The sequence below is a fragment of the Littorina saxatilis genome, linkage group LG5 (assembly GCF_037325665.1).
Source record: "Littorina saxatilis isolate snail1 linkage group LG5, US_GU_Lsax_2.0, whole genome shotgun sequence".
In the NCBI taxonomy this organism is placed as follows: Eukaryota; Metazoa; Mollusca; class Gastropoda; order Littorinimorpha; family Littorinidae; genus Littorina; species Littorina saxatilis.
In genome coordinates this window covers 19,400,967-19,419,505 of record NC_090249.1, presented here as the reverse complement: position 1 = coordinate 19,419,505, position 18,539 = coordinate 19,400,967, and the positions used below count along the sequence as shown (strand labels likewise).

General features: G+C 44.0%; 1 protein-coding gene across 1 annotated transcript; it reads left to right on the top strand.

Annotated features, from left to right (window-relative positions):
- Nucleotides 1–353: 353 nt before the first annotated feature.
- On the top strand, nucleotides 354–18,303 carry LOC138966475 (cholecystokinin receptor-like; the record flags this gene model as incomplete). The annotated part of the gene is made up of 4 exons (XM_070338733.1): nucleotides 354–509; nucleotides 16,315–16,517; nucleotides 17,281–17,533; nucleotides 17,890–18,303. Coding segments are annotated over 4 exons (1,008 nt in total), but the record flags the coding sequence as incomplete, so codon positions are not given.
- Nucleotides 18,304–18,539: the final 236 nt, after the last annotated feature.

Genomic DNA, 18,539 nt, shown 5'->3' with positions numbered 1-18,539 from the left:
GCTTTGTATGAGAGAGAGAGAGGCTGTCATGTTTGATATATGTACCGGTTGTAACGGGTCAGTTGGCCTAAACAATAAACTTTCTGAGTTCTGAGTTCTGAGTTCTGAGTTCTCTCACACACACACACACACACACACACACACACACACACACACATCGATCATGCATTGATTCAAAATTGCGTGCAATCTTAATTTTATGAGGTGTCCGTATGTTTTGGTTTAGTATAAATCTGCAGTTCAAGCAAAATATTTTTGTTCAAACAGAAAAAGAACCTTCAGTTTCTTCAAGAGGTTAACTGACATGTGTTTTTTGCTTTCATGTTTATCTTTCTTGTGTTTTATTTTTACTTTCTTTAACGGATCTTCTTGTGTTTCGGTACAGGTATTACGCCATCATGCACCCGATGAGAGCAAAGTACGTGTGTACTGTTGGCAGGGCGCGGCGTGCCATTGTCATCCTGTGGATCACTTCGGTGATTCTGGCACTCCCAATCATCTTTCAGAGGGTAAAGTCTGTCTATCTGCCTGTCTGTGTGTCTGTCTGTCAATGTGTCTGTCTGTCTGTCCGTCTGTCGGTCGGTCTGTCTAGTCGTGGTTTTTTTTCTCTTTGTCGCTTACTTTTCTTTTTGCAGGTACATGCAGTCTATCAGCTGTCAAGAACGATTTTAAATCGCCAGTCTCCATTTTCGAACAAGATGAACTGATCACCGCGGCGGGATATGGGAATAAAAACACAATTGCTCAATGTCACAATAGGTAGAGAATGCCTGGAGAGGAATATGTGCGTGCAGGGGGCGAGGAGGGGGAGGGTGGTGACCGAGGGATTGAATGTGAAATGAAGAACTGAAGAGCAGAACGCGCTTGGTACAGTTGAACACCCATTTCAAGCCCTCAGAAAATCTTAGATAAGACAGGTCTTCCTGGCAAAGACGGAAGTTTGAAAATGAAGGTAAATTCACAGAGGCCTGTCAATTCTGAGAAAGCCAGGTCTTCCTGGCAAAGACGGAAGTTTGAAAATGAAGGTAAATTCACAGAGGCCTGTCAATTCTGAGAAAGCCAGGTCTTCCTGGCAAAGACGGAAGTTTGAAAATGAAGGTAAATTCACTGAGGCCTGTCAATTCTGAGAAAGCCAGGTCTTCCTGGCAAAGACGGAAGTTTGAAAATGAAGGTAAATTCACAGAGGCCTGTCAATTCTGAGAAAGCCAGGTCTTCAACGAAAAGGGGGGAGTCTTTAATTAAGGGAAAGGGGGGGTTTGAGAAGGGGGGTTCCACTGTATAAAAAGGAGGTAAGCAGGGACTGAGCCAGTTCTGCTCCCCTCCGGCCTCTCCCTCTACCCCCCCCCCCCCCCCTCATGCCCACCCAGAAAACGGCATCTCCATGTTGATCTCGTGTTTTCTCGCGTTACTGCCGGAAGCTACGTCGTATACAAAACAGCGCATCGCCGAGACTTCTCAGTGTGATGTCCACATGATTTTCATTCTCTACCGCGGTCTGAAGCAGCCAAGGGCAAATATTACTGGGCGGAATTCTGCTTAATCTTATTTGTCGTTCTGTCGATTCGCTGTATACTCAGATTGGCTCTATTCAGCGAGAGAGTGGAAGAAACTAGCCTCGAGCAATGTTCCACCAATGGCAACTACCGACCGAAAGTGCACCCAACTCACTATCTTACTACCGAAAGCTCATGGAGGGTGCGGCTGAACTTACCACCAAAAGGAAAAAGAGGTTGAGGCTGACTTTATTTCCGTAGGTAATTGGTCCGTGGTCGGCGAATAGTAAATGCCTCTCACATCGGATTGTTGCCGAATTGTCTAATTTGATCGACACTTTTTCGTTTATGATTATTTTTTAGAAAGCGTAATATTGAAGTAAAGAAATGACAAACAAAATATTCTAATTCATATTCAAATACAAATAAAATATGATTGTGTGTGTGTGGGCGTGCGTGTGTGTATGCGTGCGTGCGCACGTGCATGCGTGCGTGTGTGTGTGTGTGTGTTGATGAACTAACTTCTTTCAAATCCACTGGTTGCATTTGCAAAATTAATTCCAAAAAAATCCCATTGTGCAAAGCGAGCACACAGCCTGTTCATTGTTGGTATGTGACCAAGTGGAGGGATGGTACGTCTTACCCCTTGTAAAAGGCTGGCCAGATCTGAGACAGAGAGCCAATCTGCTGAGTGTGCCTTTAAGCTAGGTTGATTATTTAACCGATTTCAGCCTAGTGCATGCGCTTATGTTTAGAAACAGAAATCACTCGACATTCATTATCTATAAGCAAAGGCTGGAGACAGAATTAACCGACTTCAGCTTCAAGCAGCTAAATCAAAATGAGCAGTCAGGTAAGACTGACCGCTACTGTTTTGGTGATTGCAACAATCATTCACGGGTTTATCTGCGATATTGTTGCAACACGAATCCTGATTGGGTTACCGCAACACGATGGCCTAGTGGTAAGGCGTCCGCCCAGTGAGCGGGAGGTCGTGGGTTCGAACCCCGGCCGGGTCATACCTAAGACTTTAAAATTGGCAATCTAGTGGCTGCTCCGCCTGGCGTCTGGCATTATGGGGATAGTGCTATACTGGTTGGTCCGGTGTCAGAATAATGTGACTGGGTGAGACATGAAGCCTGTGCTGCGACTTCTGTCTTGTGTGTGGCGCACGTTAAATGTCAAAGCAGCACCGCCCTGATATCACCCTTCGTGGTGGACTGGGCGTTAAGCAAACGAACAAACAAAATCATGATTGGGCATCATTCTCAACGAAAACATCTTTACGCAGAAGTCGTTTATCCGCCTCTGCATAACGGTTAATGAGGTCACTGAACCTGGTCAAGAAAAGGTCATGAGATTGTGCGGTGTGGAAAAAAATCAAATAACGAAGATTTGCTAGGTATGCAAAGAACACTTCTGACCGCCGAAAGAGAATTGCCTTTTCAGCAGGGATGATTAAAGAGATAAGCTCATTTGTGTTTTTGACAAAAATAGGACATTTTACACAGATCGAGACAGTGGTTGTTCTCCGAGAACGCGCTAGCGGTCGAGGTGGACAATATAAGATGTTTGGTGGCTTGTTGACAGACCAGCTTTTTTGTTGGTCCAAGGGGACCATATCGTCTTTTGTTTCATCTTTATCGACCAAGGCCGAAGGCCGTGGTTGATAAATATGAGACAAAAGGCGATATGCTCCCCGGGGACCAACAACAAAGTGCTGGTCTGACAATAAGCTACCAAACATCGTTTTTGTCATCATTTTGGTTGTGCAACAAAATGCACAATAACCCACAGGGAGACGAATTTTTAGAATCCAACTTCGGGCCACAAAGCATCGTCACAGTAGCACGAGATAACACGTCAAACTTGTATGTGACGTCAAACGTAGCTTGTTGACGCTTTTCTTCCAGTCTGAAAATGTACAGAGCTGCGATCATACCTGTGAATTCAGTAGGTGTTGAGCATATTTCTTTTCTTTTAAGTGTTCAGTATGACTTTTCGTTGTGGATTTTGCGATAACAGAGATAAGTTGCAAATTGACCATGAGTCGCCGCGGTAATTATCAACATTGATTGGGTCTTTGAGAGTGAATGCTTACAATCGTTGTCCTCGGAAACACAAATCCAAAGCCACGATGGTTCCACACATCAAACAATCAGCCTGATTGGCTTTTACTTTGACAATCCACGTTTCACATGAAAGCTCAAACCCATTCACCACCTCGAGTTATTGCATGGGGAACATGAGATTTATTTACCAGGTGTTTGTGAATGAAAACTCGTGAAAATGATGACAATGACTCGAGATTTGTGGCAAATATCTCTGTTGTGACTGAGACGGAATAATCATGCGTTGTTGTTTTTTGGTTTCGTTCTTTCTTTTTTTGTTCGTGCGAAATAATGCTTTCCTCTTTTCTTTGGGAACTTGGGAACATACGTATGCAAGCTTTGGTGCAGTAAAAGATGGTAGGGGGGGGGGGTTGATAAACGTTTGCAGCAGATAGCAGGGGTATAGAAGTAGAATTGAAAAATCGAGGCGAGAAAACTCTTTTGATATTAGCGGAAAGAGTGAAAGACGCACCCGTTTGGTTGCTTGCTTGCTTCGTTGCTTGGTCACGGTCGGTCGGTTGGTTGGTTGGTTGGTTGGTTGGTCACCTTATTCGGACATAGACACTGTGGCAATTTTTTAGATTGGTTGGTTGGTTTGTTTTTGCACTGTCGTTATGATTAACTAGACTCAATGCCTACACTCTCCAAATCATTGACTACTAATGGTAGTAGATCATTCTCTCTGGTGTTAATGAATTACAGACCACCTCTTTGTAGTGACGGCGAATCGCATGCACGAGTTGTCAATGGATCCGTTGTTATCTATACACAAACCATACATCGTCATCCTCTTTCCGTCTTCCGTTCACATTATTTTAGTGAATTACCTACATCCGCCTTTCTGTATCCATGTGCTGTTCTGGGTCGTTCTATGTTGAGGGCAAAGGGAAATATTTCTTTGAAGCTTGCTGGCTGTTTGGAAGCTTTTTAGTTGAAAGTAAATAGTGATGGAAGCTTACACTGAACACGCGGGAGGGGGGGGGGCGGTGTGGCACTACAGTGCTAATATGAGAAGATGAATGTTTTCATCAACACCAGCGAACAATGGGTGACAAAATAAGATAAGTTACGATTTATACGAAGAGCAAAGCACGACCATTGAAGAGTCATGTTTCAAGTTTTAGGTCGTTGTTGTATTCACATATCCTTTACGTTTGCTCCGAAAATTCAGTGTGTGCACAGTTTGCAAAGGGGAGTCATGTATAAAATAAATAAACGAATACGAAAAGAAAACGAAAGACCAAGATATATTAATTTATAAAACGTTTAATGCAACACGCAGTCGTGTTTGGGTTCATACTGTGTTTTGAATGAAACGTTCCACAAAATCATCTTACCTGTCTTTAAGATGTGATATTAAAACGCTGGCTTTAATGAGAGGCGGGGCGTGAAGAAAAACTGAATCAAGTTTTAGGTGTAGATAACAACCACAACCACAACAACAACAACAAGTACAAATCAAAAATTGTAAACAGATTTTGAACAGTCTTCTTTTTGATGAAGGCTTTCAAACAGAAAAAGAAAACACCTGCTCTGAACAAATTAATCTACTTCCATATTTTTTTTAAAAATTGTAATAATAACTGCTCTATACTTCCCAATCACGCACGGAGGCGTACGTAAAGATTCAGTCGTAAGATTAGAGCATGTTTACGCACATAAGAAAAAGCCAAAACATCTGCACTGACCAAACATAACCTACTCTCAAAATTAATGTACTTGTCAATGTAGGAAATATGCTATGACGTGGATGTTGTGCGTGCTGGCATGGGGCTCAATCGCATTTTGCATTAATCGGAGTAAACAGCCATTTCCAGACGACAGCATTAGCCTCCTTTCATCATCAGTCTTTGCCTATACGTGATAGGGCGGATGGCACGACCAGATGGAACGACTGCTGTTTACCACGGGGAATAAAAAGAAAATGAAACGGAAAAAAAGTCAAGAAAAAAGTTAAAGGCACAGTCTGCATTGAGAAAACGATTACGTTTACCTTCTTACATGTGGTGTTCGCTTGGGGTAAGGTTATCCACCCACTTAGACACATACCAACAAGTCGCGTAAGGCGAAATAACAACATTTAGTCAAGCTGTCGAACTCACAGAATGAAACTGAACGCAATGCAACGCAGCAAGACCGTATACTCGTAGCATCGTCAGTCCACCGCTCACGGCAAAGGCAGTAAAATTGACAAGAAGAGCAGAGTAGTACTTGCGCTGAGAAGGATAGCACGCTTTTCTGTACCTCTCTTTGTTTTAACTTTCTGAGCGTGGTTTTAATCCAAACATATCATATCTATATGTTTTTGGAATCAGGAACCGACAAGGAATAAGATGAAAGTGTTTTTAAATTGATTTCGAAATGTTAATTTTCATATTAATTTTTATATATTTAATTTTCAGAGCTTATTTTTAATCCAAATATAACATATTTATATGTTTTTGGATTCAGCAAATGATGGAAAATAAGATGAATGTAAATTTGAATCGTTTTATAAAAAAAATATTTTGTTTACAATTTTCAGTTTTTTAATGACCAAAGTCATTAAGTAATTTTTAAGCCACCAAGCTGAAATGCAATACCGAAGTCCGGGCTTCGTCGAACATTACTTGACAAAAATTTAAACCAATTTGGTTGAAAAATGAGGGCGTGACAGTGCCGCCTCAACTTTCACGAAAAGCCGGATATGACGTCATCAAAGATATTTATCAAAAAAATGAAAACAACGTATGGGGATATCATACCCAGGAACTCTCATGTCAAATTTCATAAAGATCGGTCCAGTAGTTTGGTCTGAATCGCTCTACACGCACACACACACACACACACACACACACACACACACACACACATACACACACACATACACCACGACCCTCGTCTCGATTCCCCCCTCGATGTTAAAACATTTAGTCATAACTTGACTAAATGTAAAAACAGGACTACAAATGAATCTACTTATTACCCACTGATCAGGAATACACTAAATACTTGTAGCAAAATGACTTTTGTAAAATGAACATAGCTGCTAAAACGTGTAAAAATGCAATCCTGGGAACTCATAGTGATGTCAGATTCACCCAAATCTCAAACTAGGTGTTGTCGGTGCAAAGTAGGAACTTTCGATGAATCAATTTTGCAGATTGTCATAAGGCCAAAAAAAAAAATTGTCTGTTTCTGGTCACCCGACCGACCCTAAATTTCGGCGCCGACCCTAAAACTTTTTTTTTCCCAAACTCAAATTTTTTTTTTTTTTTTTTTTGGTGGAAAAGGACAGGGTGAGAAAATGAACAACAAAAACGTGTGAAAACGAAAGTCCGCTGACGATTTGTAAATGTGTTGAGTGTCTTGTCTCTATGTATAGTGAATCCAGTCTCTTTGCGCGGTTTTTAAAGTTAGTTTTATTGGTCTACATTTGGGGTATAAAAAAAAAATATAAAAAAAATAAAAAAAATCCCGACCTACCGACCCTATTTTTTTTAGCCATGTTACCAGAAACAGACAATTTTTTTTGTTATGGCCTAATACTAAGTGTCCGTTCAAAAATTGATTCATAGAACAATCCGACTCTGCACAGAAAGCAGCCCAAATGCAGATATTCGGTATGTCTCCAAGTGGAGGGATGGTCTGGTCCCATGTAAAAGCTAGGCGAGATCTGAGATAGACTGCCGAATGGTTTACAATGCAAGGACTGTGCCTTTAAAAAGGGGGAGTGTGCCACCAGCAGTACAATAAATTTAGATCAATATAGTTTTTGACAGCTGCTGCTCCCCTTCGCTTATATCTACTATACCCCCCCCCCCTTCCTCTGACTCAGTTCTGCCTCTACCTTTATCCGCATTCAATCTATGTGTGATAGGGTGGAGTGGAAGGGGGGAAGCAGGAATGAGACGCCAAGACAGAGGTTGCGATAACGTGACTTTTATTTAAAGCAGACACCAGAAAGCAGTGTAGTTCCTTCCTCAATATACAGCCGCACACAACTCGTCGGAACTTGAATTACGATCGCGGTCGAAAGTCACTTCGCTGATATAAACCCAGCTCTAAAACGTTTGTTCAACTGAACACACACACAAAGTCTCTCTAAACAATCATCGAATCACTCCTTCTCCAAAATACAGTTATAATTAATGGCCCAAACTACACTACTTGCATTGATTTTTACAGAAACACAAACATCGTTCAACTACAACTAAAACATCACAATCCAAAATACGCACACTGACACGTCTTCACACTTCGAAATCACACCGGGTACTCTTCTAGCCCACGCTATTATTCTGACTCACGCGCGCACCCGTTCAAACAATCAACCAATAAGAAACCAGCCTCCATACACACCTACAATTAGCTACAACACACAATAGGGCCTAATCCTAGCGGGAGACACAACTTGGGTCAGGGGAAGATAATAGACAGGGAGTAAAAGAGAGGGACAACAGTACATGAAATCGCCACACGGATACATATGAAACGTATGAACTTTGCATAGACGTCATAGATGTAATTTAGAGAACGACAAATGTCTTTGGCACATGTTTTTTTTTCTCAGCGAATCTGAGGTGGTGATTCGAATTGTTGACTCTGCCTTACACACTGATCAGGAATACACTAAAAACTTATGCAAAACGAACGTAACTTTCCAAATTTGCACAAATACGGTCCTGCCAATTCATAGTGATGTTCCGTTGTCCGATTCATCCATTGTAAATCTAACAATGTGCCCCTGCTTTATTCATTCACGCCTTCGTACTAATTAGTTAAATAACTTTTTAAGGGGTCGTCGCGTGCTGTAAATTAGCTAGAGACGCAACTGTCTGTACATTCTGTTGTGTCTTTTCGTTTCTGTTGTTTCTTTGTTTTATTCTTGTTGTTGTTGTTATTTATTCTGCTGCTGTTAGTGGTGTTGGCCCTTTTGGATGCATCGTCGGTCATTTATCACGTAACTCCTTTTCTTTCTTTTTTCTTTTTTTTGGGGGGGGGTTGCCTCTGCCAACGAAAACTATCGTTCTGTTTTGACGCTGCTTCGGTAAGTTATGACTGATACACTTTTTGTCGCTCTTTAGTTTATGTTGGCAACAACAAATGCTCTTTATGGGCGCTACTTACATTCACTCTGAGCTGAAGTGTTTCTCTGTTGAACACTCTTTTTCTAATCAGTTTTGAACACAATGTAATATAGTATATTATATTACTTAGTTGACAAATAGTTGCACACATGGTACACACTAGTGTTCAGTTCACTCTGACGTCTCCGTGTTCAAAGCATGTCACACAAAAAGTGTGTTCACAAGGGGAACAGTTCGGATTAGAGTGTTTGTTCAACAACTGAGTTGTGACTCACGCTTCCCTTTTTCCAGTCAGACAATTCCAGATGCGCTAATCAGTCACTATACATCGTTGTGATCAGATTGCCATTATTGGCCGAACACACCACTAAAAGGCCTCATAGCCTTTTTATCCCTGGACGCCCCCGCAACTCTTGTTTTCTCACTCCTGTCAAATGTCACAGACGACCCGAAGAGCTTTTAAAGACACGAGGAAGCCGTGTCGTCAACACAGGATCCCCGATGACCCAATGGTGGATGAGACAATCATGTGTGTCAGATCTTCAAGCACGCGATCTGTTCTTTTCTATGCCTTGGGCCATAACTCATCGCACTCTGGAGACGGTGTAAGACAACGTTTTCTGGTGTGGGTGGGTGAAGGGGTAGAGGGGGGGGGGGGATGTATTGTTTCCGGGGAGCGGGAGGGGGGATGTATGAGGTGAAGGTGACATTCATTTCCGGTGGGTCCTTTTTACATTTAGTCAAGTTTTGACTAAATGTTTTAACATAGAGGGGGAATCGAGACGAGGGTCGTGGTGTGTGTGTGTGTGTGTGTGTGTGTGTGTGTTTGTGTGTGTGTGTATAGAGCGATTCAGAGTAAACTACTGCACCGATCTTTATGAAATTTGACATGAGAGTTTCTGGGTATCATATCCCCAGCTATTTTTTTCATTATTTCCATAAATGTATTTTATGACGTCATATCCGGCTTTTTTGTAAAAGTTGAGGCGGCACTGTCACACCCTCAATTTTCAATCAAATTGATTGAAATTTTGGCCAAGCAATTTTCGACGAAGGCCGGACTTCGGTATTGCATTTCAGCATGGAGGCTTACAAATTAATTGATGACTTTGGTCATTAAAAATCTGAAAATTTTAATTAAAATTATTTTGTTATAAAACGATCCAAAATTACTTTTATTTTATTTTTCATCATGTTCTGATTCCAAAAACATATAAATATGTATTATTCGGATTAAAAACAAGCTCTGAAAATTAAAAATATAAAAATTATGATTAAAATTAAATTTCCGAAATCGTTTTAAAAACTATTTAATCTTATTCCTTGTCGGTTCCTGATTCCAAAAACATATAGATATGATATGTTTGGATTTAAAACACGCTCAGAAAGTTAAAACGAAGAGAGGTACAGTAAAGCGCGTGCTATGAAGCACAGCGCAACCGCTACCGCGCCAAACAGGCTCGTCACTTTCACTGCCTTTTGCACTAGCGGCGGACTACGTTCAGTTTCATTCTGTGAGTTCCACAGCTTGACTAAATGTAGTAATTTCGCCTTACGCGACTTGTTTTTTGTTTTTTTACCGATGACGACTGAAAACGCACACACAGAAGGCACACACACAGACACACACACACACGCACGCACGCACGCACGCACGCACGCACGCAAGCACACACAAGCACGCACATACGCACGCACACACACACACACGCACACACACACACAAACACACACACAAACACACACACAAACACACACACACACACACACACACACACACACACACACACACACACACACAAAACCAATCATGTAAATCTCCAAATACGTAACGTTCACATATTCCGCGCGCGCTAAAAACTTCGAGGTCAGAACATAATAACAAGAAATCCAATAAGGCTGCTGCTGTTTAACCTCCATGCGGGGCGCGCCACACACACCTGATAGCAATACACCAAATATTCTGCCTGCTTATTCTATTCTGTCCTGGGCAGTACGATCTTGCATCAAATATATTGCCGCCCCCCCCCCCCCCCCCCCCCCCCCCCGCGTGCAATTCCCCCCCACAGTCACCTCCTTAACTCACGCACACACACACGAACGCGCACACATATACACACACACAAACGCGCACACACACACACGCACAAACGCGCACACATACACACGCACAAACACACACACACACACACACACACACACACACACACACACACACACGGCGAACTGTCCCATGAGGTACTCTCCATTACATCCAATATCCATACGTCTTCCGTTGCAAGGCATGGAAAGACATGCTGTTAGGCTTTCCGAATTCAATAAGACCTGTACATTCTGGCAATCGACGTCCTAATATTTACTTCCCGTATTCCCCGAATTTTGACGCCCGGAACATTTCTGGGGAAGACAGACAAAAAGGTCACAAGAGCACCTCTAGGACCCCATAGGGGGATTGGCACACAGTCACCTCTTTTTTCCCTACAGCATTTCCACAAGGCAATATAGTCACACACACACACACACACACACACACACACACACACACACACGTAAATCCCCCCTCCCCCACCTCCAACCCCTTCCCACGAAAAGCAAAGCAGTAGCGATCAATGGTTTCCTAGTTTACCATCAGAAAAAACAAACATCGTCACCTATATGGTGCTGAACGTTTGTCGGGCACTCAAAAATGATCTTCCCTGACTCGATCATCCTTTGTCATCTGTTGCATTAAAAATATAGTCTCACTGTCAGAAATTCTTCCATAGTTATCATTGTACAATTTTAGTTTCGGAACGGTTGCTTATGGTGTCACATAAAGACGCTTCTGGAACACGTTCAGCACTCTGTGACTGAAACAACAACACACAGACCAGTTTTGGAGTGTGGTTTCATTTAAACATCACAATAACACCCCACACACAAACAAACACACACACACACACACACACACACACACACACACACACACACACACACACACATCTATCTATCTATCTATATCTATTTTTATATACGACTTGTGTCTGTCTGTGTGTGTGTCCGCGATGCCAAGCCAAAGTTCTCGGTGGATCTTTTTCAAATTTGGAGACCGTATTCAGCTACACCCCGGACACAACCTCATCGATGAGATATTTCAACACGTGCTCTCAGCGCGCAGCGCTGAACCGATTTTGGTTTTTCTCTGGATCCATTCCCAGTAACTCTTCCGTATCTTCTCCAGTGTTTTCAGCCGCGTTTGTCTCCCTTCCTCCGTGCGATGCGCCGGCGAAGCCGGCGTACACCCGGCATAGCCGGGTCCCCGGCGCAGCCAGGTATTCGGCTCGACTTCTTCCCGGCGCAGCCGTACCCGGCGAAGCGGGTATTCATCTAGTATATATATATACGACTTGTGTGTGTGTGTGTGTGTGTGTGTGTGTGTGTGTGTGTGTGTGTGTGTGTGTGTGTGTGTGTGTGTGTGTGTGTGTCCGCGATGCACGCCCAAGGTTCTCGATGGATCTCTTTCAAATTTGGTGGCCATCTTCAGCTACACCCCGGACACAACCTGCTCGATGAGATATTTCAACACGTGCTCTCAGCGCGCAACGCTGAACCGATTTTGGTTTTTCTCTGGATCCATTTCCAGTAACTCTTCCTTATCTTCTCCAGTGTTTTCAGCGTTTACCTCCCTTCCTTCGTGTGGCGTCAATCCATATTCCTGTTTCTATTTTTAGAAGGTCACAGTCGACAACGCTCAATCCATGTTCCCGTTATACTATTTTTAGAAGGTCACTACTCTTCTCCAGTGTTTTGCGCGTTTATCTCCCTTCCTTCGTGCGGTGCGCCGGCAAAGCCGGCATACACCCGGCAAAGCCCGGGTATTCGGCTCGACTTTTTCCCGGCGCAGCCGTACCCGGCGAAGCGGGTATTCATCTAGTTCCATATATATATATAGTAAACGCCCACAAGAAGTACACCTACGGGGAATGCACCCTGTTTTGGTCGACACTCAGACCCCTTCTGCTTAGTGCCTGCAAATATACGATGCTTACAAGTCACCGCCGTTAGCCATTGGTATCGCTGCTACCACTGCCAGACACCTCAATTCCTCCCGGTGCCAGCTATAAGAGCGAATGTCTCTCTGTGGCTCCATTTGGACTACTTTCAATCAGTCCTGATGTCTTACTGGTGACCAAACTGATTTTTTCTTCGTGTGTGTTGGGACGTGGGGGGAGGTCGAAGGTACACTCTAGACTGAGGATGGTTGGTTAACAGGTTTGGTGTGTGCGTTGGTGTGTGTGTGTGTGTGTGTGTGTGTGTGTGTGTGTGTGTGTGTGTCCGTCTGTGTGTGTGTGTGTCTGTGTGTGTCTGTGTGTGTGTGTGTCTGTGTGTGTGTGTGTCTGTGTGTGTGTCTGTGGGTGTGTGTGTGTGTGTGTCTGTGTGTGTCTGTGTCTGTGTCTGTGTCTGTCTGTGTGTGTGTGAAAAAAGAGAGGAAGAAAAAGAAAGATGGAATGAGAGAAAGTGAGCGTTTCTGTATGTGCGTCTTTGTGTGTGTGTGTGTGTGTGTTTGTGTGTTTGTGTGTGTGTGTATGTGTGAATGTGCGTGTGTGTGTGCGTGCTTGAGTGTGTGTGTGTGTGTGTGTGTGTGTATGTGTGTGTGTGTGTGTGTGTGTGTGTGTGTGTGTGTGTGACGTATACATTATACGGCACACGAATTGTTCGAACGGAACCAGAGGAACGATATTTGCAACTTCTGTCGAACGACATACAAGTACCAGAAAACATTACTTTACCGATATTCATTCGACAATTCTGACTTGCAGTATCTTGTTTTCCTTTCTCTCATCTTCCTCTTCTTATCCCCCCCCCCCCACCCCGCACCCCCCTACTCCCTTTGCTGCGCGAAATTTAATTTCGCTTGTACTTCAAAAATAATCTCATTGCTTCCCACTCGATCAGGAGGCTCACGTCGATTTTCTCCAACAAAGTCGTCAGTGACAACTGCCTCTTGTTGTTCTGACATTTCGACAGACGTGTTATCTTTTCATTATGGAGGAATGGCTGCCAACGAAAGAGTTTTAATGTGTGTTTTGGAGTTGGGGGGGAAATGGGACGGGGGTGGTGGTCTTAGTGAATTTGCAGTTTGTGTGCTAGTGTGTGTGTGTGTGTGTGTGTCTGTGTGTCTGTGTGTGTGTTTGTGTGTGTGTGTGTGTGTGTGTGTGTGTGTTTGTTTGTGTGTGTGTTAGTGTGTGTGCGAGTGTGTCTGTCTCTGTGTGTGTGTGTATGTGTGTCTCTCTCTCTCTCTCTCTCTCTCTCTCTCTCTCTCTCTCTCTCTCTCTCTCCCTCTCTCTCTCTCTCCCCCCCCCCCCCCCCCCCGTCTCTTTCTCACTCAGCCTACTTTACTACTCTATTACAGAAACACCAAACCGACTCTCGTAACGGTAGTACACGATAACTACGTCATTCAAACAAACCAAAGATGTCGTCTCCATAATAAGTCTGGAGCATTTTCGTGGCCGTAGTTTCGTACACAGACTAGACGTGATGCAGTTTCTGTCCCTTCTATTAGTTTCGTAGTCGCGGCAGGGGTGGTGGAATGGCGGCTTTAAAGTAGCGCTAGGTGTAGGATTCCACTTTGAGGAATCAAGCTTTTCACTGCCGGCTGGTCTAAAAAGCCCAAAGCCTACGCAAGGGAAAAGGGATTCCACTTTCATTTGCTGGAATAGATTTTGTCGTCAGTTTCCGCGTTCAATTTTCTCTCCTGAAAGCGGTATTGAGAAGATCTTCGTATGGGTTCGGTTTGATGCCCCTTTCCCGGTCGGTGAGCGAGCGTGTATGTTGGCAGGTGGGGGGGGGGGGGGCGAGGGGGGGGGGGGAGGGGGGGGGGGGGGGGGAGGGGCGGAGAGTTGGTCTGCAGTTTTCAGAAGCGCGTCTTTTGAAGTATATGATGCGTGTTGTAGACTAGACTTGTATAAGGCCATTTATCTCGCTCAACCCAAATCCATGAAGCTAATAGCTGATGCGTACCTAATGGACTAGCCTTCAAGCTCTATAGCACACAGGAAGTTAATGTAAAGAGTTGTACGTGCAATCCGTCAAAGTCATCCTCCACTGTTTTCCAATGTTATTCCAACCGATTTAGTGTCTTATCATCCGTGAAAATAATGTCGGGAAAAAAGGCTCCACTAAAGCCGTTAAAAGAGACAAAAAGTAGGCCAAAAGTCTTTTGTTTTTACCTTTCTTCTCGAAAAAAACAATCTGTTTTCTGATACATGAAGATCTGAGAGGGTGGAGCAGTACATGATTTGGGTCATACAGCTTTGCGTATGTTTGTAATCGTTGTCTTTGGGTCATGGCTATCGTTGACATTAATTTACTTTGTTACCAGCTTCAACAACAATTCGGACAAAAGCACCTGTAGTTCCCTGTGCGTGAAAATCTGGGATGACACACTCCATTCATAGGTTAATTCTTTGTTTATATACATTTTAAATGTTACTTTCCTAATTCCAGATTCACAAGGAAGTGAGCAAGAAACGCCCTGCTTAGTGATGCGCACACAATTGGGAGGACACGTGTACGCTGTTTTGGTCAATGTCATCCTAACAAAAAAAATGAATTTACGCATTCTTCTCGTCAACCGATTCTCAAGGAAGTTGACCACAAGCGTCCTGCTTACTGGTGCGTGAAGAACAGGGAGGACACGCTTCACTCGCAGATCAGTGTACAGTGTACATGTTCATTCTAAAATGTTAATTTATATATATATTTCTCGCTACCAGATTCACAAGGAAGTCGACCACAAGCGTCCTGCTTATTGGCCCGTGAAAAACGTGGAAGACACGCTTCATCCGCAGATGTACGAGCTGTTCGTACAATCGCTTATGTTCAACCTAAAATGTCTATGTTCTTTTTGTTACCAGATTCACAAGGAAGTTAGCGAGGGACGCCCTGCCTACTGATGTGTGAAGAACTTGGACGTCACTCTCCACTCGCAGATGTGCGAGATGTACATACTTGAAATCGAGCTCATCCTAAAATGTGAATTAATGTATTCTTCTCGTTTACAGATTCAGAAGGAAGTGGGAGAGAGACGCCACAAACGCCCTTCTTGCTGGTGCACGAATACTGGAGGACACGCTATACTCGCATATGTACGAGCTGTTTGTACCATCGCTTATGTTCATCCTAAAATGTGAATATCTATTCTTCTCGTTACCAGATTCACAAGGACGCGGGCGAGAGACGCCTTGCCTACGGGTGTGTGAAACACTGGGTGGACACGCTTTACTCGCATATGTACGACCTGTTCGTACTTTAGCTTATTTGTTCATCCTAAACTGTGATTGCATATGTTCTTCTCGTTGCCAGATTCACCAGGAAGCGGGCGAGAGACGCATTGCCTACTGGTGTGTGAAACACTGGGTGGACACGCTTCACTTGCAGCTGTACGAAGTGTTCGTACCATCGCTTATGTTCATCCTAAAATGTGAATCTATCTATTCTTCTCGTTACCAGATTCACAAAGAAGTTGGCGAGAGACGCCTTGCCTACTGCTGTGCAAAGAGCTGGGAAGACACGCTTCATCAGCAGATGTACGAGCTGTTCGTATCATAGCTCAAGTTCATTCTATAATGTGAATCTTTCTATTCTTCTTGTTACCAGATTCACAAGGAGGTGGGCGAGAGACGCCTTGCCTACTGGTGCGTGAAGAACTGGGAGGACACGCTTCACTCGCAGATGTACGAGGTGTACATGCTGTGGATCATGCTCATCCTCCCCTTGGCCGTCATGAGCTTTGCCTACGTGTCCATCTGCAAGGAGCTCTGGATCATGAGTAGTCTGCGTTCTACCATGGTCACGAGGGGGTAAGATGGTTGTGAATGCTGTATCGTAGTTTGCCTTGGTTCTACCATTGTCACGAGGGCGTAAAATGGTTGTGAATGCTGTATTGTAGTTTGCCTTGGTTCTACCATTGTCACGAGGGCGTAAGATGGTTGTGAATGCTGTATTGTAGTTTGCCTTGGTTCTACCATGGTCACGCGAGGGAAAGATGGCTTTGAATGCTGTATCGTAGTTTGCCTTGATGATAAGGACGCAGAATAAAAGGAACGGAAATTGGAAAAGAGGAAGAATGGCAAGTAGAACTTTTGTCCGGAATCCACAATGTCCTCATGGGAGTAACCTAACTGTAGTCGCCGTGACAACGGTTATCGAGAGGAAGGATGAGAAACATGCCTGATTGTTTGTCCGCAATGAATCATTGATGATCTTGAAAATTGATTTTAGCTTGTTATTGTAAAGCTTTGAGAGCAAATCTAATAGTCTACAGCGTACCTGCAATTTCGCTTAGACACCACAGACACTCGTATTAGTACCATGGTGACTTAATGCAAATAAAGGTATTCAATAATGACAAGCCACAAATTACGCTGTTTGTTAACGTAAGGTATACTGATGCAATTGATAATAAGGACAATATTAATAATGTCTGCTGATTTCGCTTTTGCTACTGTTGCTTTGATTGTGACCAGAAGGAGGAGACGCTTAATTCTCACCTTTCCCTTTGCTATCGAGCTTGATTTTGTTGTCCAATATCACAACAGTTGCTTTCCAACTCACGGTTTCCAGGCAAAACCTAGGAAGCGACCATCATGGATCCTTCAACGACTGTGCTAGGTCGGCTTCTCAGGGCAACCAAAATGGCGCTCTGAACACTTCCGGTAAAGGGGAGAAAGCACGGTTCACCTTCCGGTCCAGCCAGCAGACGCCTCCTTCTTCTCTGGGAGCCTCCCCGTATCGCGCTCCCACGGAACGATCGCCAGTCATCCGAATCGTCCGGAAGAACAAGGTGTCCTCTGAAGACGAGCGAACGAGAAAGCAGGTTGGTTGACTGTTGTTGTTGTTTCTTGTCTCGAGAATCCAAGGGGACATAGGAGACGAATTCAAAATCGATCTTATTCTCTCGTTTTGTTTTTGGGCAAATCTTTAAAATGTATTCGAGAAAGCAGGTAGGATTTAACCTGGCTTCTTCTGCTTCCTTTTTGAGAGTTTGATTGTGTGTTGCTTTCTTAGATCTAACATGTGACCTTTTCTGTGGCACATTTTGCCTGATTTTATTTTTAATTCCAGGCGGGGAGCGTCCTTATTCGTTGATCTGTGGGTTTGCTTGTGTTTTGGTTGTTTTTGTGTGTGTTTTTTTTAACGCATTAAGTAATTCTTCTTCTTCCCTCCATCCAGGTGATCAAGATGTTGGTGGCGGTGATCGCCATCTTCGTCATCTGCTGGGCGCCCATCCTGGTGTCCAACGTCCTGACGGCCTTCGACGTGCTGCACCACCTCAACTACGGCTACCTCAAGCCCATGAGGCAGGTCTTCTACCTGCTCGCCTACTTCAACTCCTGCGTCAACCCGCTCATCTACGGCTTCATGTCGCGCCACTTTCGCCGCACCTTCCTGCACGCCATCTGCACGTGCGTCAAGGGCCGCGAGTACACGCGCAGCATGTTCCTGCAGCGTCAGAACTCGTGCGTCACGCGCACTTCTCACATCGGCTACAACAGCAAGGCTGGGTCGGACTTGGAGCTGACTGTCGTGGACATGAGCTGTGGGAACTGTGTCACCAATGCCGTGTAGACCGGAGCATGAAACATTGGGACAAATGTGCCGGCATGCCAGTATTACTGGGTACACCTTTGCTGAGTTTTGTTTGTTTTGTCACACATACACCCGCTACAACATCAAGATCGGGACTATTAACTTGAGCTGTGGTAACTGTGTCACCAATGCCGTGTAGACTGGAGCATGAAAAATTGGTACAAATGTGTCGGCATGCCAGTATTACTGGGTACACCTTTGCTGACTTGTATTTTGTTTTGTCACATATCCGC